Source organism: Vidua macroura, chromosome 11 (assembly GCF_024509145.1).
Source record: "Vidua macroura isolate BioBank_ID:100142 chromosome 11, ASM2450914v1, whole genome shotgun sequence".
NCBI lineage: Eukaryota > Metazoa > Chordata > Aves > Passeriformes > Viduidae > Vidua > Vidua macroura.
The window spans coordinates 3,231,053-3,257,580 of NC_071581.1; the positions used below are offsets into that span (position 1 = coordinate 3,231,053).

Consider the following 26,528-nt stretch of genomic DNA (forward strand, 5'->3'; position numbering starts at 1 on the left):
CGAATTTTCTGCTTCATACAGTAGTGTAACAGTACTTTGTGTTTCTGTACTGCTTTCACTGTGACACTCACAAGGCAATAGAAGTTCATTGTACATTTATAAATTTATCATCAAAACCCATGAAAAGGGCTAAATATGCTTTCCCATACATCATACTGGAGAAACTGAGGCTCCAGTGATTGAATTGCTCTTGCAGAATGACAGCAAGGACTTTGTTCAGCTCAGTTCATAAATACTGACCTGAGCCCATCTCCTAGAGAAGCAGTTCACTGACTGGGGTTTGTTACTTTGGTTTCTAACCTAACAGGTATAAAGATAATCAAGTTCTTAGTAATTGCTGTGTTGGTTAGAAACCCAGCTCTCTGGCAGACCCACATATCCTTTATGTCCTTTGAACATTAACTAGGTCACATTATCTACATTTTTCTTTTAGTCTGGCCACAGCAGTTAGAAGGAACCTCATCCTCTGCTGGGGTGGAGTTTCTTTCTTGGTTGGCACAACTGCAACTGCAGCCAATGATTTGGTCATTGGCTATCTCAGATGTCAGTTTGGCTTTCAGTTGCTGCAGACACTGTCCTTTCCAAGAACCTCCTATGCCAACAGACACAAAAGCACTTGTGGGAAGGTGAAGCTGATGTGCACAGTGGAAGAGTTAAGCACATCTAAAAATCTCATTATTGTTTAATGTCACTCTGTGTTATCAGCACTGTGTTTTATAGGTGTGCTATATTAGCTGAAAAAAAAAATAATCCCAGCTCAAAAAAAACCAACCAAACCCACAAAACTAACAGGAGAAAGGATACGGAATTCTGTGCCAAATCAAGCCAAGGCACTCTCCAGGTGTATCAAAAGTAGTACACGACCCTTTTAAGTGCAAGCCTTTAAAACCTATCTCCCTTTGGTTTTCTTAATGGATTTTTTAGTTCTGACCAGAATATAGTATGAAAATTTTAAACACTGGGAAAAAATCTGAGAATATATAGATTTGCAAATGAATATTCTTTCAAGTTTCAGGTCTGCCTTCAGCATAGCAACAAGCAGAGAACAACAGATAGGAGAGGGCACAGACACTCCTTTAGGAGTTGGGTAAATGATATCACTTTAAATCTCAAAGAAATACTGAAGTAGAACTAGCACATCTCTCAAGTATCAGGAACAACAGTTTTCCATGGATGTCACAAGTTTACTGGAGCTTCTTACAACTTTTTATGCAACATTTGCTGAATGCTGACGTATCACACATTTATAAAAGTATAACGTGTATATTATCTGCCTCTTGAGTTTTGAATTCCATCAGTCTGAGAATGTGTAGTGAGCACAAATACAAATTTAATGTTTTTTTAAAACACGTGGTTATAAAATACTCTGTGTCTAAAGAAATGTTACAAATTGTTATTGTAATTAAATTATCTGCTTTTAGAGCTGTCCCTGGTTTTAAAGGAAAATACAAAAGTTGTCATTTAGCAATATTTATCCAGTTTTTAAATTGAGAATATTATTAGTAGTGCATTAATGGGTTTTACAGAGTGTATTTCTATGCTGTACTTGAAGTAAGCTCATATGGAATAATAACATTCTTATTATAAAGATTTACCTTTTGGGAGGGCAACTCTACAGTGGTTTTCTTCATGTTCTCTACCAAGAGCTAAATACAAGCTTAGTTGCAAACAGTAAAGTTTAAAATATGTGATTGTGAGGACCTAAATTTAAAAGTTCGCATAATGGAAAGGGTGTAACTTCTCTCTTGGATACTTGAATTTGTTAGTATTAAATAATTGAAATCTAAACCTATATGGAAATTTCCACATTGACAAAAACATGGTTGGGTTGGATTTTTTTGTTTTGTTTTGTTTCAGGTTGGGTTCTTTTTGTTTGTTTTTTTGTTTTGGTTTTTTTTTTTTTTCTTTTTTTTTTTTTTTTTGTTTGTTTTGTTTTGTTTTTTGGGTTTTTTTTTAGTTGCATTTGGTTTTTGTTTGTTTTGTTTGTTTTGTTTTGGTGTTTTTTTTAATTCAAATCTTGACTATATCTCATTTACAACTGAGCATTTAACCTCATTTTGGGTGAGGCTCATGGGTTTGAAATTGCACTTCTGTCAATTTAAGTGTCCCATGTTTGATACCTTGATTCCTGTTCCTATTTCTTTGCTATTTTTTAACTTACTGCAACAGATGAGGGGTTCTTAAACCATCTGTTAACCTTTTTCCCCATTTTTTTTAAACATGTAGAGTCGCTCAAGGCAAGAAGACCCAGAGCAAGCTAGACTGAAACAAAAAGCAAAGGAGGTAAGCAGAGCTAGAGATCATTACACTTGACATTTCAAGGCTTGAACATATTAATTTTTTATGCCTTGCTACTTGTATATCGTTAATAAAAATCTGACTAAAAACTTTTTAGGATGTATTTGTTGCTTCGCCTTTGATCTTAATGTTTGCAAACTAATACATTAATACATGTGAAGCCTAAGGAGATTTTATAAGAGAATATTTCCATACATTACATTTTCATTTCCATTTTAGGTAGCTGTAGCTTTTGTTGGGTTGTTGATGACAGCAGCTCTAGATTTTGGTGGAAAATATATGCCTTTGTCTTTTTGTAAAATGTCTCTTTCTTAGAAATGTGCTACTTAACCATTTTGTTCTGGTAGCATTCTTTCAAGTAATGTAATTGCCAATCATTTTCTCTATCCTGTGACTCAGTGGACTGTTTACTCATTTGTCTAAATTAAAATAATCTAAAAAATATCAAATAATTTCCCATGAATCTGTGATGTGTTACTCTAAGAATACCTTAATTTGCTATAAATGAGTGACTGTCCTTTGCTTAAGGCATCTCATGCCTTAGGATTGGGTTGTAACTTAAATCAATTAGAAAGATTAAAATATCCATCAGTTGAAAGCAATTTCAGCAAAATGATGCCATTCTTTTTGGCCAACTTGTTTGGATATACACATTAGCAGGTAATAATTATGCACTGGAAGGTAAGATAAACAGAAAAATGCATATAGCAAGTCCTTTTGTATTGACCTGTTCTTCCTGCTTTGTTTCCCTCTTGGCAGTATTGTGGAGTCCCGTTAGCTACACAGATTTTATGTATGTAGCAGTCAAAAAAAATACAAATACATGGATGAGTTTTATTTGTTTTCATTTCATTCTGTGATTATGTAGTAAGGCTTGCTGAAATGAGTTCTCCTAAACGTTAGACCAGGCCTTAGTGTTTCCAGAGTTGGATTTGTCAAGCAAGTATTGAAATGAAATGGAGTAATCAAGTTATTTGGCAGGAAAAGAGGCAGGATTTTAATAGTACTTGGGTTTTGTATGCAGCAAGTGTATGCAAAGGGAGAATCAGATTTCTGAGAGCAGCTGGTGGCAGGCAGAAAGGGCTGTTGAGCTGAGAACTGAAGGTGTCCTGCTGCTGGGAGTGAGCAGAGCTGGGGTTAAATGCATTGCTGCTGCGTCAGTGCTGGCTTTCCTGGGCATTCTTTCCCGGCCATTGGGAACTTGAGAGGTGAAAGGCAGGTAATTTATTAAAAAATGAATATTGATCTAATATTGATATCCAACTGAGACGGACAAAAGCTCTCTAACAGTTTAAAGTTAGAAAGTGTGTGTTTATTGCGACTGCCGGGCAGTGCGTGGGATAACTCCCTAATGTGCACTGCAAAAACCACAGGTATTACAAAGCCCTTTTATTTACAGGAGTCTTGAATACTCAAAATATGAATGCATATTCATATCCCTGTCACTTCCTCTGCTCCCTTCGTATGCTAATTGGCAAAATGGCTATCAAGCATGCATAGTTTTGTTCCCCAAAATGAGTCGGGGTCCATTTTGGGGAGGGGTCTCCAAAATGAAGAAGTAAAATAAGTCTTCCTCGTTCTGACCTTTCTGCCTTTTCAATGCATACGTGACAAATGAACCCTTGTAGTTTTCCTGTGATCAATGGATTCCTCAAGTATGGGAAGTCTGCAACTGTTTTCGTGTCCCTGAAATCTGTTTATCACATTCTGTTTCTCATGATAAGCACAGCTACCCAAACATGAAGTTGACAAGCAATGAGTTACTGGATCGTGGATATCTTATCTAAGATCCAGCTACTGTTAACTGTGAACAAAGCCAATTATCTATCTACTTCCGCTAACTCAGCAACCTCTAATTTAACTATCATCTGAACTTTCCTAAAATTCTTAATTCTTCAAAATTAATGTCTCCCGGGGTGGCGATGCCGGTGTTGCAGCAGTGCGGGCACTGGCGGTGCCGGGCCGCGGCTGCCCCGGGCACGGGGTGAGGGCTGAGCCGGGCAGAGCCTCGGGGGAGCCCACTCGAGGTGCCTGGAGCACCCCGGGCTGTGCCTGCAGCGCTGCTTTGGGCGCTGCAGGAGCTCCTCAGCCTGGCTGCCGCACCCTCTGCTCTCCAGCCGGCCCTGCCGGCTCGCCCAGCCCGCTCACGAAAATGCATCGTGTGCTGGCACCGCGCCTCTCTCTGAAGTGGAATTTCATTCTGCGTGTTTGAAACCATGAGAAATGTCTCTGGTTTTAGTAATCAGGGTTCTAAAGCTCTGGAGACTTGCACTTAAATACTAAAATCTAGTTAGTAAAAACATTTTCTTTTGCAAAGGGGAGTATGGCATGATACTGGCAAGATGTTGTTTTAAGATTGTTCATATTTTTTTCTGCACTGGATATATGCTGACATCTCAAATGATATTGGCACTGCCAAAATTATAAAAAAAACCCTCATTTTATAGTATAAAAGGTTGGTTAGAAGAACTGTCTTTGGCATAGCTTTGTCATTTGAAATTAAAAGTTTAGAATCAATGCCAACAAAAATTTCAAAACTTCACTGCCAACTGGGCTACTCTTACATGTGCTTATGACCCATAGCTCAGAGAGAAATTGTGTTTCTTCCAGGTTTTGTATAAGCTGACGAATAAAATACTGTCAGCTTCAATAATAATCTGGATTTGAAGCTGTGATTCCATGATTTCTATGTCTTGAATATTGCCTGAAGACCTTTGTTGCACAGGTATTCTTGTGGCTACTACAAGTGGTGTTAGGTAGTGCTTTAAAAAGCACCAAGAGGGCACCCAAGAAACCTGCAGCTCTTCTAGCTTGTATTACTTGTTTAATTATATGATAGCCAGATAGCTTGTTTTTTCATCCCAGCAAAGCAGCTGTTAATACCATTATTATGTTCTGAAAATGGATAATGGTTCAGACTTTAATCAGTTTAATCAGTGACACTACTGACAGAAGTCAGAGAGAGAAGGGGAAGTACCAAAAGTAGTAATTTGAAGTCTTAAAGTCTTCTAATTCTTTCCTTAAAAGGAAAGAAAATATTCAAAACATCAAAGGAACTCTGGGAAATGCTGTCTTGGAATGCAAAATAAAGGTACCAATAGAAGGATAATAGGATGAAGAGGAAAGAAAGAAAACTAGGAAGGGGTATTCGTTCCAGAACATTCTCCTTCATGGATGTTTTGGAGTCTTCATTCTGTAACGCTCTGTTTTTCTTCCTAATTTAAGGAGAAAAAAAGATTAGCTCAATTTCTTTCACAGAACATCTACCAGTTGAAAGTTTCCTTCTTGCTTCTTAGTGCCATAAAGACAATGTAAGTGGAATCCTTTGAACACATTTTAAAATTAATTTGATTAGGTGAAGATCATGGTTTTTTCTCTGTAATTCCATCTTGATCCGTTTGTATCTTGATCCATTTAGCCACTCTTCAAACCACTCTGCATATTGTTTAACCCAAATTGGCATAAATCAGGTTTAAACTGCATTTAAATACTAATCCAAACAAAAGGAAGTCCCATCTACACGGGGTCTTCCTGCAGAGACAAGACATAACACTCAGGTTTCCTTCACACCCAGACTAGCACTGTTTTACTTAAGGCAGTGCAAACACACTCTGATTTCAGTCTGAGTGACTTATTTTGCTTTGGTATTAACCTGTTTCAAATGGACTTGAGTGAAAGCAGTAGCAAAATGTCCCTGGGAGGATTATCTTGCTCAGAACTCTCCATTTGCTTTCACACTTCTCAGTTGGTGCAGCCTTTTTTCAATGGACAGCATGTGATTATTTCAATGGTAAACCTGTTTAATAAACTGTTGAAAATATTTTCCATTGAGACTATTTCAGGGAAAAATTATGCTTTTCAGCTATTACTTGTTGCATTGCTTTGTAACAAATTCTGTTATGTCGGACTTGGTACAACTTAATGTAAGAAATAGCATCATTTGTGAGCAGTGTCTGTTTTGTTGGAAATTATAAAACTTTCCTAATTATTTTTTCTAATTTATGGTTTTAATTAACTTTTTAATTAATTGTTGTAATGATTAGTACCAGAGTATTAATAATAAGCAGTGGAGTTTTCCATTTTAGCCAACACATAGTTAAGTTTTTGCAGAGACTGCTGTTGTTGAAGAGTGATTAGAAAGTCACTGAAACTTTAAATTTTGCTAAACTAACCCTGATAAGCTTCAATGAACAAAGTATGACTAGAGCTTTTAAAATCAAATTTTAGGATATACACTGATTTATGTCATCTAGAAGCCACAAATGTAAGTTAAAGAAATTATGAGTTCTCTAATTTCCTTAAGAAGCTTCATTAAATAGAACATAAAACAGGCCATATAGCTGATAGCAGGAATAGATCAAGATTAGGAATATCTGAGTCAACACCTAGTAATTAAGGATAGAAATGGTTTAAAGGAAGGGCAGGGAGGGTAAGATCCTTAGCATCCATTCTGTCAGGGGTATTCTGCATATCAGAGTCTGTTGCCTAAAAAATGTTTTTAAATTAAAAGTCAAGTAGCTGAGGTTGATCCTGAAAGATGAACTTGGTTCAAATTTTTGTGTCATCACCAACCAAGAATATGGCACAATAATGAATAAACCAGACACCATAAATGTGTGGGCATGTATCCAGGCCCCAGATCAGGCTGGAATCTGTTCTCAGATGTGCTCACCAGCCGTGCAAGGGAAGTCTCTGACCTGCTGATATTCATAGCAGGAGCCTTTGGATGCTGGGGAAGCACCAGGCAGCCCTCTGTGTGCTGCTGTCAGCAGAGCTGGCCCAGCTGCCCGGGGCTGGGCAGGTCCTTGATGGTCCCCTGGCCAGGAGCTTTGGGAGCGCTCAGGTCCTGCAGGAGCACAGCAGGCAGAGCCTCTTCCATTGTGGGGACCGCTGGCCTTGGGTGCTGCCACCCCCACGTCTGCAGTGTCCTCTGCAACAAGAGCCTTGCTGGGCTGAGGTTTAGACTTTGACCTCTATCCTTTTCTGAGTTATATGCAGTAAAATATGGGGGCTGTTAGCAGGTGGAGTTCTAGAAAAAGCTATAGGATCCTTCTCTTCAGAGTCATGAAATGTGTACATCCTATGATGTATATGTTATGTGGTTCTAACATTGCCTTAGAGGTTTTAAATCCCCCAGAACTTAACTTGTAGCAGAATTAGTGGAACTCCAGCATCGTATACTTTTACAGTAGAAAAACAGTTTTGCACTAAATAAGTTCATCACCACATTAATATTTATGTATCAACTCAGTAGGAGTGGTTTGTTTTAAAATATTTAAATGACAGTTTACTGCAGTTATCATAATTACTGAAAATGAAAAGCAAACGAAAAGGATTTTGCTTTGTTTGGCAAGTTCATTTATTCACCTTTTCAGCAAAGCCAAAGTCCTTAAATATTTTACTGCTAAAGCAGAGTCTCAGTGATGAGAAGTCTAAGTAAGTTTTCCATTTTATCATGCCTGACATAAAAATATTGATCCAAAAGCAACAATCTTATCTTAAATTGCTTTCTTATAACACAGTCCACTGAGAAATGGGGCACTTGAACAGGAAATTTAGGTTAAATTTCCATGTAGCTCCTAACCCACCTGAGTGTCAGTAAGTGGAAAGAAGGAAAAGCTATAAATGTGGTACCTGAAGTAATGATGAAGCAATGTTTAAGCAACACTGATTCCTCAGAACAGAGTTATTTCATTGATAGTTTTCTGCATCAGGTTACCAATGCTACAGCTGTGATCCAGAAGGAGTGCAAGCATTTCTGTCAATACATGTAGAAAGTCAGGTAACAGTCACTTTTTTTATGCTTTTCCTGTACCACAGGTCTGTTTGTACCTAGAAAAGTGCTTTGACCATTCCCATCTGGTTTAAGCCGGATTTGGCTTCAGAGTACAAGATTTTTCTGAAATTACAGAGTTGCTGCAATGACCTAAAATGTTAGTACTAAACTTGCACCTCAGAGAGGAGTGGTCCTGTCTTACCAGTCAAAATACTCTCCTAGAAGTCCTGCTGCATTATTAAGTTTACTCTGTGTGTTAGCTGTGGGGTTTTTTTGTTTGTTTGTTTTTCTTTTTCCCTTTTAGCAGATATTACTTTAGATGTACAGGTATATTATGGTAACAGTCCCAAATTCTGATGACTGAAGTTGATTATAAAACTTATAACCAAGGACAAGAGTGGCATTACATTTGTATGTGCAAATGGTGCTGGGGAAACAAGACAATTGATAACCAGTAATAAGTTTATTACATATGGATCTTGATGTATAAGTCTTCCAGACTTCCTGTGTTTCCAAGGATAAGGTACTGCCCTGTGATGAATTCTACAAGTCCTGAAGAACTTTGTTCAATAGCAATCTTACTATTCAGCAGAACTTCTTGCATATATTTTTGTAAAATTGAAGGTGATGACAATTCCACCCTGTTCTCCTGGGCTTAGAGCAGAAGTTATGGCAAATTGTCTGGCTGAAGTTGAAGTATGGTGTCACCCTTGCTGTACAGAGGGTCAGAAACTAGATAATTGACAGAAAAATGCTGAGGGATCAGAGGAATGGCCGTGCTATCTTTCAGCTGAGTCAAATTATTTATTCCTGCTTAGGTAAAATGCTGTCCAACACAATAATTTTCTTCTACAAAATCAAGTTGGTGGCATTCCATAGTGATGCATTATTCCATACACATACTGCCCAGCTCTTGTTTAGTTAACATGAATGCTTATTTTTTCATGACTGATGAAAACTATTTGGTTTAGCAATTCTAAAGGGAAATGCTCTTTTACTGATAGAGGAGCTAAATACACAGCCATTTTTAAGTAGCAAACTTTTTTTATACCACCATCTTTATAGCATAAAGTAAGAACACTCCTTTATTTTTGTTTATACTTGCTACCTAGAAAACAACATTTTAGAATTTGGTTTACACCAGTGTGAGTGCCTTATGTGAGAAGGATCCATGTATTGCATCCATGTTTTGTTCTGTGTCACATCTGGGAGGCTTTGTAATGGAGGTGTTTGTAAGCAGGAAAAATGAGGTTGCACAGCTTGGAGAGCAGGAGCTTATGCAAAAAAAAAATAGGACAGTGAGCATGGGATTGTTCAGCCTGGAGAAGAGAAGCTTCAGGGTGACCTAATTGTGACCTTCCTGTACCTGGGAGAAAGGTGGAGAGAGACTATTTACAAGGGCCTGGAGCAACAGGACGAGGGAGTGTGGCTTCACACTGACAGAGAGTAGGTTTAGGTTAGATATTAGTAAAAAACTTTTCCCTGTGAGGGTGGGCAGGCCCTGGCACAGGGTGCCCAGAGCAGCTGTGGCTGCCCCTGGGTCTCTGGCAGTGCCCAAGGCCAGGCTGGATGGGGCTTGGAGCAGCCTGGGACAGTGGGAGGTGTCCCTGCCCAAGAATGAGAGGATCTTTAAATTCCCTTCCAAGCCAAACCATTCTGGGGTTCCGTGGGTGTGACAAGAGAAAGGAACAAGAAAGCAAGCTGTCCACTCAAGCACTGTTCCTTGTTTAGCTGATGTCTCACTGAGTATTTGAAAGGTTTCAACCTTCAAATTAACCCAACAGCAATGTAATTTCCTTAGCTCTTGTATGTAAGTGTATTTGTCCTGGTGCAATCTGCTGTTTGAGGCTTTTGAAGCTATTCATAACCAATGAAACAGAGTGATTTTCTTACCCTGCTACCAAAAGGGTTCCCATTTAGTGCTCTGAGAATGGGGGGCATGAAACAACTAAGAGTTGTATACACCTGTAAAAGTTAGCTTTTCCTTTTGTGATTATTTCTTGTTTTCTCATGTTTCCTAACAAAATGGTAAGTAACTGTTGCATCCCGGAGTTTGGGTTTAGATTGGGGTTTCTAATTTATGTTAAAATAAGTCAAGTTCTGTAATCCCGCGTTTCCCCCGTGCTGTTCCCCCCCGCGGTTTCTGCCCCCATGCTGCCTGCTGCCGACTCTTACCCCTGTTCCGCTCCTGTAACCACCCTGCCGTCCGGCCCCGGGAAACCCCGTGCTGGCCACACGATCCCGCTCAGCCCGCGGCTCGGCGCCCGCCCCTGCGGGGTTCTCTGGTTGGTCGCGGTTGCTGGCGTCACCGCCACGGCAGCCGCCCCTATTGGCCGGCAGGCCGTGGATCCTCTCGCCCCGCCCCTCCATAAAGCCCTATCCCGCCGGCAGTCAGACGCCATTTTCTCCCATGCGAGTGCCGGGAGAGGTCGCGTCTTTCCATCGATCCGCGCCATGTGTGACCAATAAACCGTTCCTGCCAAGCACGGAGTAAATGGACAAATTCCTTACCTCTTCGCCGGGTCCCTAGCGCACGGCAACAGAGGCTGGCCAGCCCACGCGCCCGAGACACGGAGCCGTGTCCGGGAACCCGCGGCAGCAAACCCCGGCAGCACGTGGAAGCTACGCCACAGCCGGGCTCCCAAGAGCCGCGTGCAGCCGGGGAGAGTGAAAACCCACGCCGCAAGTAACTGTGTACTCTTAATTTTCAAGTCAAACTAGTGAGGAAGACTCAAAACTGATTTTCAAAATAGAGTTTAGCTCAGGTGTGAAATATATTTGGGTTATGTTTGAACAGTTCCAGAAGAGCAGTACCTATTATAAAGTCTGCTCTACCTAATGAATTTCATTTTTTTTTAAGCAAAAAGGTAGCAGGGAAGGAGAAAGCCATCCGTATTGTCTCCATCACCTTCCAGCACACACACCCTGGTGGAGTCCTGCCTAACACAGCACAAGGTTGTTGAAATAAGTAGCCTCTCATTATACAGCAACAGGACTGCTTAAATGTGAATTTCCAGAACTTGGGCTTAGAATGGTAAAAGCTTTTTGCAAAGAATTTCTGAAGTTGAAGGTGACTTTGCTCTTCTGAATTTCACCAAAATACTCCAGCAGGAGCTTCCTCTTGTAAAATGAATTTTTTGAAGGTGGTAACAGTAAAATCTTCAGACCTTCAGATCTGTAGTTCTCCTTCCATGTCTGTAGGAATAACCAGTGCTACTGCTTTTTGATTTTGAACAAGTGGAGGATGGCAGCCTCCTGTTTCTAATCCCTTTTGTATGCCTGGACAGCCAAGCTTGGTGGAGAGATAAGGGGGCTATTCTTTTCCATGTTTGGCATGTAAGATTTGTGATAAGGGCAGTTTGAGTTTGCCTGTCCTGAACACTGACAATTGCATCCAGAGGTTCCAGAAGAGGCAGCAAGGAATGCATACAACTGGTACTTCCTCTTTTGAAAGAATTTTTAGAATTTTAAAAATCTGTTTAAATATAAACTCTCTCTCTCTCTCTATGTATACATATATATATATATATATACCAGATGAGTTTGTGCAAGGGAGAGGTCAAGACTGAATTTGCAGTTCTCCTTTTGCTTCAGTGGTATTCTGTATAAATATTCTTCCTCAGGTAGAAACCTTGTTAAGAACAATTTATCACGCTGGCATAGACAGGGGGGAAAAAAGAAAAAAAAACTGTTTGGAGCAAGTTGTGAGTGTGGAAAAATCACGGAACTGTTTTGTCTGAACACTGCAACAGATTTACTTTGGTGCTAATTTGGCTGAATAACCGCACTTTAGAATATGACTGCCTGTTTAATAAGTAGAGGGCAGCAAATGTCAGCTGTGTCTGCTTGTCAGAAACTGAGGAGGTTGCTTGGACAGCAACATGAATTATTATTTAGATGATTTGGTGCCTTAGTCAAGCCTGCTCTACTCTGTAGCAGCTTGCGGGGGTGGGGGGAGGTCAAGGTGTATTTAGGCTTGAGCCTGCAGGGCAAATTTTCCCCCATCCCTCTGTGCGTGTTGGTTTCTTACTCCAAAACAAACCTGAATGAGGGCTTTAATTCTGCTGCCGAGCTAACGTGTTTGTAAGCCCTGTTTGGCAGCCTCCAGCGCCCGAGGCAGCCACAGCTGCCAGCTTTCATCTGCCCCCAGATCCTGCGGGGCTCGCGTCACATGCGCTGCCCGAGGGGACGGAGGCGAAGGCTGTGTGCCCCTTCCCGAGTGTCCCTGTCCCCTGGAGCTGGGGCTGCACATCCCAGCTCCTGTGTGCCCCTTCCCGAGTGTCCCTGTCCCCTGGAGCTGGGGCTGCACATCCCAGCTCCTGTGTGCTCCTGTGTGCCCCTTCCCGAGTGTCCCTGTCCCCTGGAGCTGGGGCTGCACATCCCAGCTCCTGTGTGCCCCTTCCCGAGTGTCCCTGTCCCCTGGAGCTGGGGCTGCACATCCCGGCTCCTGTGTGCCCCTTCCCGAGTGTCCCTGTCCCCTGGAGCTGGGGCTGCACATCCCAGCTCCTGTGTGCTCCTGTGTGCCCCTTCCCGAGTGTCCCTGTCCCCTGGAGCTGGGGCTGCACATCCCGGCTCCTGTGTGCTCCTGTGTGCCCCTTCCCGAGTGTCCCTGTCCCCTGGAGCTGGGGCTGCACAGCCCGGCTCCTGTGTGCCCCTTCCCGAGTGTCCCTGTCCCCTGGAGCTGGGGCTGCACATCCCAGCTCCTGTGTCCCTTCCTGAGTGTCCCTGTCCCCTGGAGCTGGGGCTGCACATCCCAGCTCCTGTGTCCCTTCCTGAGTGTCCCTGTCCCCTGGAGCTGGGGCTGCACATCCCAGCTCCTGTGTCCCTTCCTGAGTGTCCCTGTCCCCTGGAGCTGGGGCTGCACATCCCAGCTCCTGTGTCCCTTCCTGAGTGTCCCTGTGCCCTGGGCTGCCCGTCCCAGCTCCTGTGTCCCTTCCCGAGTGTCCCTGTGCCCGGGGCTGCCCGTCCCAGCTCTGTGTCCCTTCCTGAGTGTCCCTGTGCCCGGGGCTGTCCATCCCGGCTCTGTGTCCCTTCCTGAGTGTCCCTGTGCCCGGGGCTGCCCGTCCCAGCTCCTGTGTCCCTGTGCCCGGGGCTGTCCATCCCGGCTCTGTGTCCCTGGCCCGGCTCCTCTTTGTGAAGCCGCACTCACAGACCTCCCCCGCTCCCCACAGCCGCCTCCCGGCCGTGCTCTGGGTGCGTGTTCACATCATCTGTGTTCTCACAGGAATGTGTACGTTTGTTTGGAATGTATAGATTTCAGAGAGCACACTGCTTCTCGTAGTCTGGGATCTGTTTCTAACCTGGTAGTGGAAGATGAAAGAGTTCATGGGAGTACAGTTAAAGCAAAAGTTGAAATGCAGTAGTAAAATTTTAAACAGAGGGTAATTTAAAACTTCCTTGCTAGCCCATTTTTGAGAAGATTTAATACCATTAAAAGTAGGGTAAAAAGTATCCATTTTGGTTAACTAAACACTCAACATTTCTGACTGTAGCTAGCTTTTATGCAACTCTACTCTAAACTACAAGCTAGGTGGCTGAGCAGTAACATGCAGGAGTCATGAAAGGTGTGTTAGCATCTATTTCCTATTTTTAGTCTTGTCATTCAAAAATACCATGTCAGCCTGTGAAAGAGTTACATCATCTTAGCTGAATAATGAATACTGCTCAACATACCCTGAAAAAGTAGTTACCCTGCAGTAGTAGCAGTAATCTTTTAAATAAATAAAATTTCTTATTGTCATTTGCAATATAGAGTGTTTTCCCCTCAAATATGTTTGCTAAAGGTAGGTATAATTCTCTCTAAAATGTACACACTTGAAAGGTATTAATGTATTTTTAATGTTATTGGCCAGTTGAATAATGATTTGTAAGAGTTTTGTTTTTGTTTAGTATTTCAAATTGCTGCTGAATTGGTGCATAACTTCTAGATTTCCATGGAAATGGTCATAAATACCTGATTTCCTGGAACAGGAAGGTATCTTATATGCATTTATGCTGATGAGTGTCAGTACACTGAGGTGTTAAAGCTTCCTAAAAACTGCTACCTCAGTATTGGGTAGGGTTGAAGGGAAGCAAGTTGAAAAACAGTGTGGTGCAATTACAGTTCATGAGTTTGACTCTGCACAGCCATGAAGTACAGAGCATGCCTCTTACACTGCTGTGTCCTTTCCCTCCACAAGTAGAAAATGTATTTATATCCAGAACAGACATTGAAATTCTTGAAACAGAAATAACACCCTGTAGATTCTGAAGATTTCTCTTAATGGCCAAAAGCCATATTCATGTGGTAAGGTGCTTGAAAATCTATTATTTAAAAAAAAAAAAAAAAAAAAAAAAGAAGAAAATATTTGTCCTGGCAGAAGTGCTCATATTTGGCAAACATGTCAGATAATATAAGTAAGCTTTAGGAAAGTGTCAAAAATACTCAATGGGAAAAAAAGCATAAGTGCTAAACTCAGGTGTTAATTTTGTTCAAGACAACAGGAGGGGAGCAGAGTGTTCACTCTACTAGAAACATACTAGAGGTGAAATTGGTGAGAAGAGAGCATGTTTTTATGAGAAATATGATAATTTTGTCTATTTATTTTCAAAATCTGTGCTTAGATCCTGGGAAAGTGTGACCTGTGTTTATTCATAGAGTCCTCAGTCTTAAGGCAGCCCAGCATTCAGTGGCTGCAGTGGGCACCTGCCAGCTCTGGACAGGTGAGAGGGGCTCCCTCAGGGGGTACCTGTAGAATTGCCAGGATGTCTGCCCTGCCTTACTGTGACAGGGAATGATTGTGAAGGTTATTGAATACACATCATCACTTCACTGCATATGCTGCTGTTTAATTAAGTCTACTACTTTCAGCTTCCTGTTCTGAGGAACAGTAAATTCAGTATTCAGCAAAGTTGTTCTGTCTTTTAATAATGGTCTGTCATCAGCATTTGCTAGTCTTTCCTTCTTTAGCAGTATGTTCAAGAACCTCTTGTGCGTGTCCGAAAACAAAAGTATGGGATGATTTCTTCCTCCCTTTAAGAAATAAGTATTTGCATCTTTTTGCTGTTTTTACCTTTTTGGTGATCTAGGTGACTGCAAGATAGAGTGATACAGACCTTCAGGTTGCATGGAAACACGTAAAGATTATGGGGCTCCATTAGCTCACCCTATGAGCTTCTGTAATTAAGTCTCAAGATTGAAATCTTGTACCTTATTTTAGGGTGCAGAAATCAAGCAATACTCTGAATTTTAGTAGAGAAGAAAGGTAACTTCAGGCCAAGAGAGACTGGCAAGGTTTCCTGAGACTATTTCTTTATCCCAGTTTTGTCAGTGTTTAATCTGGGTAATTGACATAGAGGTGAAATATGCTTAACTATTGAATGAAACTTCTGTGTGTTTTGTGTGCAGTCATGGTGCTCAGTACAAAGTGCTGGGTTTCAGTAATATGTGACAGTGTTCTGCTCTGTATTTATTTGATGATTTGGATAGGGAGCTCCTATAATATTTAAATACCTTGTACATTGTTATCTAAATGCATATATTTCTTAAATTTGTCAATGGATACTTCTGTTAACATCGCAATGTATAGTGATTTCCGTGATCTGCTCAGCTATACAAAAGAAAAAAATCTTAAATGTACATTTCATAAACATCCTCAGGTAATTTTAACTGAAGCTTTAAAAATAATTCCTCAGTTAAAAAATGTTCATCTGTCCATCTAGCTGTGTGGAGAAATAATTTCTGGAAAGTACTGAAATTTGAAAATCAAACATCCTAAATCCAATGGGTAAGGAAATGTGTGCCTTAGCAGGCATGCTGAGGACATTCAGGAATGCTGAGGACATGTGGTAGGCTACGTAGAAAATATGAGAATGATCTCACTGTTTTGTGTTGGAGAATTTTATTTTTGCCCTGTCAAATAAAATGCACCTCTGAGTGCATTTTTGCTCCTGTCACTTTTTAAATGTGTGTCCCTTACATGTTATAATTGAATTCTTCTGCCACACCACTGTAACTATGGAACAACTCTATTGACATCAGTAGCAATATTCAAAACAAACAGAATTTGTCCCTCTGGTGTTAGATATAATCTCATATCAAAACAACTCCTGTGGACAATTAGGTGCAGCTGATAACAATAAATCCTAACATTTTTGCTTAAATGCAAAATACTTTGGCAATTGCATACATAAAATAACCTGTGTATGCGTATGCAATTTATTTGAAAATCAATCACGACCAATCAAATGTTGCGATTTTGCATTGATTTCTGGGTGTGCCTGTTTGTTGTCTATTTCCCATTTCCTTGCCTTGACTTTGTTGTTTAAGGTGCACATATGTCACTAGAGGACATGAGAAAGCACAACGCCAGCTGCTGCTATTGTCATGATAAAGAGACTACTTTATTTTTTCTGACTCCAGCATTTATAGTTTTCCAAAGGTGCCAGTGGATTGGAGGGTGAAAGTGCCACCTCTCCCAACGACACTGAACAAACCACCAGTCCATCTAATCTCTCCTCCTCTATGAAGGAATGCAAAACAATAAGTTATTTACGGAAAGTTGTGTGAGAAAGTTTGCTACAAGAATGTAAACTCAGAAGGCTTTAGAAAATCTTAAAGATCCGGGTGACACACATGAGGCTGTGGGGGATTTCAGCGCAGGGCTGTGTTTAGGCTGTGCAGCAGGCAGTGCAGCCCAGCTGTGTGAGCAGGAGGTGGGGTGGCCGAGTGAGCAGCGCCATGCAGAGCCCTTGCTCTGCTCAGTGCTCTGTGCAACAGTAAGTGTTTGTGACAGGTTGTTTGCTGAACCCTTCCTGCCTGCATATGGCACAGCAGAGTTCAGTTGTTAGCAGATTATCCATTGTGCCTTGATGTTAAAAGAGGATACTTCCAGCCTGGGTTTGGAGCTGTCCTAGGCAGGGTTGTGCTGGGTGGGATCCGAGACAAGTTGGGATGTGCGCACAAACAAGAAGGGGGAAAATGAGCACAGCAAACAGTAGTGATTCCAGTGTTCTCCTTGTCATCCCTGATAGAGTTTATTGTGCATTTAAAACCACTTTGAAACAGCTGGCCAGTTCTCTAATGGAACATCATTACATGTTCTTCAAATTTCTAGCCAAAAAACAACCTTTAAGGGCATGTAGAACAATTATGTCTTAGGGGACAGTATTTCAATTCCCATATTTTTAAAACTGGACTGGTCAGGAAAATGTGGGTTTTTTAGACATTAGTATTTTGAACATCAGTTTTAGAACATAAGGAAGTTTTACCTTTCTATCCTTACAATTCAAAGAGGAAAGTCAGATTTTTTTTTCCCCCAAGATTGTGAGAAAGAGGAGCCTGTAATGAGGATATGATCTATAGTTCTCCTTACTTATGATAATATGCCAAGAAATAGAGAGCAAAAAGCATAGTGGAGCTTTTCTGTGAAGAATTATATTCTGCTGGTGGTGACACACATTTTAGACTTGTAATATGTTGAAGGATTTTAAAAGTCTAAATCAAAGGTTCAATATGCAATCAGTTGAAAAATAATTAACCCCCTTGTGTTGTTTTGGAGGTGGGATGAGTGTTTTTAGGAAAAGGAGAAGGAAGAGTGAAAGAGTAAAAATATTTTACTTGGAAAGAGGAAGGTAAGAAGGTACATTTTAGATCATCTCATTTCCTTTTAATGCAAATCTGATTCTTTGATTATTCACTTATATTATTTATTTATTCTCATACAAAAGGTAGAAATTACGACATGTTGGGAATGTAGGCATTTTTTATACTGCAATAATAGTGCAACTATTGCACTCCTTTCATCTATTGGTGAAAAAGGATTTCAAGAAAAAATAATTTTGAATAGAATTAATTAATGGATTCTTAAAGTCCTAAGCATAAAATGTAACTGCAGTTCTTTAAAGCAGAAAAACAAGAGAGAAAACAAATAATGCCCCTTGAGCAGATGCTTATTCACGTAGGATAAGTAGTCTTTGATTTTGGAGAGGTGGTGTGACTTGCAGTTGGAAACCTTGATTTATTGTGTCGTTATTTATATCTGCAATAAATGAGGAATAAGCATAAAACATGAAAAGGAAAATTAAGTATTATGCTAGTTCTCTTGCTATTTTATTTACATGAAATAGGCATTTTTTAATGGTGTGTTGCTGTGCCTTTTGTTGACCATATCTGTGCGCCAGGTCTGTCTGCTTGTTTCCATTGGCTTGTCATGTTCACTAATTAGGGAACTGCTGCATGATTCACCTTGTTAATTAGAGGGACTTGCACACAAAGGCCCTTCGGGCAGTGCGAAAGAAGAGCCTAGCACTAGTGCCCTGAGAAAGCTACAGCCTGTGAAGTAATTCTTCTCATCTACCTTCTATTTTTTATTTGAAATGAATAAATCATTGAGATTTTCCTTGTGGAGTGAGAATGCAAGAATTCACATCTTTGTAAGATGTAAATTATACGTGATCAATAGAAGGAGATGACTACTGTATTGTACTTACAAGATTCCCTAATTTACTACTTGTCAGTGTCTGAGAAATTGCTTGAAATATTTTGTCCCCACACTGTGGTGCGTTGTTCCCTTGATCTGCAGCACAAATGAGCAGTAGCGGTTTTGCTATAGTTCAATCTAAAATAGAAAAGATGTAGATTATTTAAATTCAAGCTTGTTTTGCATCCCCAGTGGAACTTCCATTTTACAAGTGAACCCCCAGCACCACCCCCACAACTTTCAAGGGGAAGAAGGTGGTGGGCGTGTGGCTATTTCTGTTCCCGGTGTTTTGCTGTGCCTCAAACCTCACTTTCCAGCAGAGTAGCATACTTGCTGTATTGTGTATTCTTTAGTTGAATATAGTTTCAGAATAAATTAAATTTGTTTTTGTCATGTCACTTAGACTTGATCAAACCACAATCCAGACTGCAGAAGAGGAAATTGCGTTAAAAGTGCACAACCAGTCGCTACACTGCACATTTCCCATCTGTTTATGACACTTCAGACATTAACTCCAATGCCATTCTCTCTAACTATTTGATTAAAATTACTTATTACAGCCAAATGATTTTTAGTAGATTGCTACATTCGCCTCATTTCCTCAAATGAGGCTGGCAGTTTCAAGATGCAGATTTCCCATAAGAATGCTAGAGGACTGGTATCAAAATCTGGGCATTTTCTTTTGGAATAATCTAGTTAATAAAGCCTCTTACTAGAATTTCTGATTAACTGCTATTTTAAATGCACTTAAAATTTCTGCTATTCTGAAGTTTTGTGCTAACGGAATATAGCCAGAGAAATTTTACCAAAAGATAGATATACTTATTTGGGGAAGAAATAGGGAAAATGCTTCAGGCTGATGTGAGATTTTATGGCATGAAATACCGTCACTCTTCACTTCCAGGAAGATGAGACATTCTGTGTGTCTCAGTCTTCAGCTGGCTTCATTGACAGACCAGCCAAGAACTTCCTCCGTCTTCTTGGTGCTGTTCTGGTGTACTGTTTTTTAATTAATTCAGATTTCAAGTTGTGCCAGAGATGAACAGAAATAAAAGTAACAAAAGGCTTGAAACTCCTCATGCACGGAGAAGACGGTGTAGATAATTCCTGATCAGACTCCCCTAGCACTAACACAAAGTTGCAGTGGCCATGGGGAGTTCTCACCATCCACATAGCTGTTGTATTGCTCAGACACAATGGAGGATTCTGTGAAGGGTATTTTCAGAGAGGTTTACTGCTTACCTGCCATGTGAAAAGCAGAGCAGTTGGTTCACGTTCTAGTCCAGCACTGAGCACTGTGTTACAGTGGGCAGCACAGCCTTTGGGATTTACTGCTTGCACTCGTATTTTCCAGTGCATGATTTTAAAAAAGCACACTCCTTGTTGAGTATACTCCCACATGCCAGTGCTCCTATCAGTTGGCCCAAAGCCACAGCTCAATAGGTTTCCTGCTCTTATTACTTCAGTCTGTAACTCTAGACGTGACCGAGCTCCACACAGGCTTTCACTGTGTTTTACATTCCCTGATCTTGATTCAAACATCAGTTTGAGTCCTCACACAATGTCTTACTTCAGGGGGAAAGGAGAAGATCCTAGAATTCTGGGGAGTATAGTAAACCCCCTCTTAGATGAGCAAAGGGCCTGGCAAAATACCTTATCCCATCTTTCTCTCCAGGCCGTGGGAGTGAGGATGTTCCACTGGGTGCTCCTGAGCCGAGGAGCCCCTGAGTGAAGCCAGTGAGCTCTTTGACTCTGTTCTTCTCACCCATGCTGATGCTGTCTTGTGTCCTTTGGACAACAGCTTGAGAAGATTGGTGATTGTCCATGGTTGCCTTGCTCCAAAATAAAATGAAGACTGATAATAAAAGACCAGATCTTAGGGGATATTTTTCAGAGTTTTTTCCTGATCTACTACAGGTAAGTTACGGACACTCTGATAAGTTGCCAGATCCAGCAGTGCTGATCCTGCCCAGTTGTCTGTGCCTCAGAAACGCTTTGCTCAAACGGGCTTTGCTCAGATTTGGCTTGGCAAATCTGCCACACCCTGTTGCAGGATCTAACAAATAGAAAGGTTTAAAACAGATGTGTCTCCAGCTTAGCATAGGAGAGCCTGGAACTGGTGCTACTGGAGAGACATTGTTTGAGGAATATTATAACCAAAACCAGAGAAATTGTACTGGAGCTCAAACAACAGATTCTGAGGAGTGAAGGAATGTAGTGATTAAAGTTGCTGGAAGGACAAAAAATCCTTTGTTGTAGAGCTCTTTCAGAGGTCTTAGAGGGATATCTTCCTTAAGTATTTATTATACTCTGTGTTACTCTAGATAGGAATATGTAGCTTAAAAAATGGTTGGACTGTTGCAGAAATAAATGTGTTTAAGTTAATAAATAATTAAATAATAGTGTACTGTATTTGGAAAATCCAAAAATGTAACCTAGTATGTTAAAAAATTGCAAGAATTTAAAATCAAATTTCAAATTCTTCATGCTTTTGATTTTTTATAAATTATGAGTCAGCTGTTAAGGATACTTCCAAGAAAATTAAACATGTGACTATTTTATTTATATGTATATAAATATATATAAAAGTTAAGACAGTATCAAGTCTTGAGTAGTAAGGGGATAAAATTGTAGATATAAGGATAATTGTTTTAAATATCCCATTTAACCGTGTAATGTACAAGAGTGGGGAAAATTACAATTTTAAGGCTTTTTATTTCAGGGAAAAATAATGAAAGGCAGGATGCACCTGGCATTTTCTATATAAAAGTTTGACACATTGTCTTGAAAGTAATAGGGCATATTTAACTGGAAAATTTGAGTAAACTTGTAAAACATAATGAAATTAGATATAATAAACAGGAATGTCTGTTGTAGGAAAGATGCTTGGTCCCAAGTACTCCAGTTAAGATTCCAGAACTGTGTTCAGATGCTCATTATTTTGAGAAACAGTCATCTTGAGGCTGAAACATTCCCAGCTTGGTCTTTTCCCAGGGTGATTTTTTCCCTAACGCTATCCAATAATTTTCAGCCGCTGTTAAAAGTGTGTGGGTAAGAAAAAGGAAGAAACTCCCGTCACCAAAACCCAGCAGACAAACACCTTTCACAGTGAAGAACAATCTTGAGCTAGTTCAGATAGATGTGCAGCCATTGCAAGGGATGGCTGGAGCTTTTACTGACTTGTGGGAGAACACTTGTGAAGGAGCAGCATCCAGCTTTGTACTGAAGAAAATGAGATACCATTTGTCAGAGCTGTGAATGTTTAAAAGTCTCACAGAATGTGTTTGGTTCATGACCTGCTGTGACACAGGTGAAACCTCTCTGGTGTGGCATTTTTGCAGCACTTCAGTACTTGGAGCAGTTCCTTACCAGGCACTGGAGCTGTGCTGACCCTGAGAGATTTCAGAGCCAGAGCAGGGCTGGGGGAACAGCACAGGGCTGCTGCACACACGAGCTGCTTTGCAAGGCTCCCTGAAATTCACTGAGGCACCCATCCTTCTTCATCATTGTCCTGGACTTCTTGAGGTTCCTGCCAGCATTTTTAATGAGTTTCATTTTTAATTGCACCTTCTGTCGTGGGCATCTTAGGACATGTGTAATGGTTCCACATTTCAGGCACTCCTCAGCAGAAAAGATGTTTTTCCAGGGGGTGTAATCACTGTCTGAGACTGATAGATACATGTTACAGAACCATCAATTAAGACAAGTTTTTCTCAGCATATGACCCTGTTATCAGGAATTAAGCCATCCATCGCAAACAGAATTAGGAGGGATTTCCATTGATGCCTATTGGCTAGAAATCAATGCTTAAATCATTGTTTATATGATCTTGCTTTCATCAAACATTTCTGCCATTTAGCACCCTCTGTTGCCAGGTTCCTGCTCAGGGTTCACTGCTGCCTGTCCTCACCCATGAATGCTGTTGATATTTAGAGCTTCTGTGGTGCTGGGAGCTTCCTCTCATTTCTTCTTAGGTGGTATTTCTGAACTAGGTTGGGAATTGTAAGTAGATAAAATGTAGATCCTGGTGGGCTGAGTTGGCTCTGTGACTACAGAAACTTACTTTTACAACTTGGCTTCTATTCCCTTATCAAGTCCTATATTGGCAGTGTTTAAACATACATGACTACTTCCTTAAGCTCTTTCTTCTTCTTTATCTTCACAATCATCTCTGTGTCTCTGTCACTGGGTTATTTTCCTTCTAGGCCAAAAAACATCCCTGAATTCTGCCTGTAGGCACAGAAACACCTCCCTGACCTTTCTTTCTCTCATGTGATCCCACTCCCTCTTCTCCCTTCAATTTTTCAAGGTATTTATATGTAGACTAGAATTTTTAGGAGTTCCAGCTGTCCTCTTACTTTCTGATCATATGGAAAGAAATTGCTCTTAGTCCTTGGTACCTACAGCTCCTACCCATATTTATCTACATATTTTATCTGCTTTAGACAAAGTTCACTTCTGTTTGCCTGGGTTTTGCCTGACAAATAAGTGCATTCTTGGCTTTTGGAAATTACTAAACCTAGCTTTTAAGATCTAATGTTGATACTTCACACAGACATATGGCTGTCTTCCTTGTGGCATATGGCTTGTGGCACTTCTTTCTTAAATACCTAAATGTATCATAACAAATAATGATCTACAGAAAACAAACTAAAATTCTAGAACTTCTGTGCTTAGCTGCACTTTATTAATAAAGTGGTGAAGTAGTGTTCTTTCTGTGGTTTTAATGCTGTGCCACCATCACAAGAAAATGTCATTGTTCAAAATAATGCTTTGTTCCTATGGTGTAGTTTTCAACAAATGAGAGACCTCCCAGTAAGTAAATGGCATGTTAAAAATACATTTGGATTTGATAAGGAGTAAGGAACAGTATCTAATTTGTAAACATTTTTCTTGTATAATATATTGGAATATTTGTCTGTGTTTTAGATAAATATTTTTACTTTCAAAAAAGTTAATTGTTTTTCATGAGTGTGGTTCTGAATTGAAGCGTTGCTTTCTTCCCAGAGGGCAGAAATATTAATATGCTATTGATAAGTATATCCATATTATTTGTGATAAAGGCAAGTTAAAGAAAAATTTTGCATCAGGAACCCAATATGAAAATAAGAGTGGGAATGAATGCAGCTATCAGACAATTGCATCTTGTTGGTTATGTAGTGAGTTAGATTCATTTCTGGTAAATCATGTTAAGTAACAGGAAATTATTTTATCAGGATGTACAGATAGTAACAGGTGCTTCATTTGTTTAAATATCCAGTAATTAGTAACTGGCTTAGTTAGAAGCCTGTATTGTAGTAACAGGCTGCTTTGTTAACTTTAAAATATAATTGATCATGTAATGTAAGACGCTTAAGTAGCTTTAGTATTACAGGTACTTCTAAGAGTAATTTCAGAACACTGAAGATGGTGACATTCAATTCATGTTATTCTTAGTGCTGAGAATTCAGAGGGTGGTTACAGTGGAACCAGGTAAGCAAAACTGGTTGCAAAGTAATTTCCACTTGGCACAGAGAATGTGATTCCAGAGTGCATGGGGGAGAAGAGCCTCCACAGGCCAGGGTGTGCATTTGGCCTCTGGTAGACAAGGTGCAGTGTCCCCTCTTTTGAACCAAAGCCAAGATACCACTTTTGTAAAAAATATTTTAAACAGAGGTTACATGTGGGGATAATATTTTTCATGAAAAGGCAGATGATGGGTAGGAAAGAGACTGGTGCAGGTAATCTGATGCAGGCTGTGAAAAAACAGATGTGACTTGGAAAAAAGATAAAAGTTTGAATAGGAGTATGAAGAGGCCAGCAATGGTGGGCTGTTAAAGGATGGTCTGGGATCTTAAATGAGGCCTCCTCAAATGTCTTGCTAGTAAGTATCCATAAACTGCAAAGATGTTTTCTTGTAAGCAGATTCAGGGTTAATAGTGTGCAGAGAGGCTCTCCTGTCAGCTGGAATACACTGACCTCTGCAAGCTGAAGACCTCTGCTGAGAATCAGTATCAGAATCAGAACTCTTCTGATTATTTTTGAATGTAATTTTATGATTCTCTGCTTTCAGGTGAGCTTTAAAGAAAACCTAAAATACCACCAGCGATAATTTATAAAAGAGTGTTGAGAATTTGTGCAATACAGTATTTATCAAGTATTTTCAGCACTTCAGCTGCTATGTTATAAAACATCAGGATACTGTGATCTCACTGATTATGTGTTTGATGTATTAGAAATTTTTTGATCAGTATTCATGAAGGTTGCAAAAGGTTATTCTTTCCTGCTGTAGTTTACCATGGTGTGTGCTGTTAAACCAGTGTCAGAAACTGTGTTGTGTTTCTGCCTGGATCTTTTGTAGCTGGCAGCATATCCCTTATTTGTATTACAGGAAAATCTGTTCAGCCCACTGGGCCTTGATGATAAGTGAGGCACGTAGTGGAGGAGGATCCTCATCTGGAGAGCCTCTAGCAGACATAGACAAGCTGGGTGATGTGGGGTGAGAGACACAGGGAGGTGAAGAATGAAGTCGTAGCAGTATTTACCCAGTGTGGGTAGAACAGAGCTCAGCTCCTTTGGCTCTGTCTATTGAGCCAGGTGTCCTATCAGGGGATGAATTATAGGTAGTGGAAAAACTTGTGCATTTGTCAAGGTTAGTATATGATATCAAGAACCATCTTTAGTTTTTCTCACTGATCAAAAAAGAAAGGACAAAGAACTTGAGGAATAGATGAGTGCAAAGCTTTCTGCAGATTCTTGAAGCTATTCCATAGTTTATTGGTAAAACCAGTTTGCAGGTTTCAAAGTGAGGGCAAGATTTATCCCACTATGGGAAATTTAGAGAAATGGCACATTTTTGCTTTACAATTTACCTGTGCAAAAAATCTTAACAAGAGGCACTATGTGCTAATATTCCACGTGGAAACAGCCAGGGTGTAGTGCACTACAGGCAGCACAGAGAGCCAAGTATTAGCTTCCTGTGGGTTTGCAAATGGTGACTTTGAATAAGATACTGATACAATATTCATATAACCTTTGCATAATACCAGTTACCTATCAGACTGTATTTCTGACCTGCACCTCCCAGGAAACGAATACTTACTCCAGTGCAAAATTTCTTATTCTGCAAAGCTTGACAACTTCGTCTGAGATCACTCTAAGCCAGTTGGCCCTTGCTTAAATATTCATCAGACTTCTGATAATTGTGATAACCCTTGTAGGCTGGCAAGCAAGGCAAATTAGCAAAAAGATGATTGATCTTTTTTTATATGCAGTTTTATCTTCAACCTTTCCTGGATATATGTTATACTATAGTAATAATTTCTTCTCTAAGGTATTTGCCAGTATCTAGATTTGCACATCTATTTACAGTTGCCTTGAAGCCTCATAATTACAATACAGCTGAAATGTCCATTTTCTTTCCCTGACTACAAATAGGGATCAATCGAATTTTAAATGACTGCTCACGGGCTAGCTTCCGATCATGACCTTTGTAAATGATTAGAGCTCACCACTGTTGCTATCTACCTTGAAAGGGTAAGCGGGCAGCTCTGTCTAACTGGCATTTAATCTGGAAGAGAGCCAAAGATATTTGAGCTAAAAACCTAATACGAGTTGGCAAAGAGGAGTATGTATAGACCTTTGCACTATTATTTAGATATTTTTCTACATTTCTTTTTTGTATTTAGGAAATTCTTTTACCATGTAGATGAGATATGTATTTTTAGGTAATGTTATACTGAAGTTATGATAATAAATATATAGCATAAAAGTGTGAAAAATGGGGTTTCAAACTCTAAATGACTGTATTCAATTTTCTGAAGACTATGAAAATATTAAATGGTTTGGTTTGGAAGGGATCTTTGAGATCATCTTGTTCACCCCTTGCCATGAGTAGAGACACTCTTTACTGTCTCAGGTTGCTCTGAGCCCTGTCCAGCCTTGGACACTGCCAGGGATTGGGCAGCCTGTGCCAGGAACTCAGCACCTCCCAGGGAAGGATTTTTTCCCCGTAT

General features: G+C 40.3%; 1 protein-coding gene across 1 annotated transcript in view; it reads left to right on the forward strand.

Moving 5' to 3' along the window:
- Positions 1–26,528, forward strand: part of LOC128812710 (transcription initiation factor TFIID subunit 4-like) — a 149,038-nt gene that overhangs the window by 74,373 nt on the left and 48,137 nt on the right. Inside the window, exon 13 of the mRNA XM_053987274.1 lies at positions 2,227–2,283. Within this exon, the coding sequence (XP_053843249.1) occupies positions 2,227–2,283 (57 nt within the window). The remainder of the gene's footprint in view (positions 1–2,226; positions 2,284–26,528) is intronic.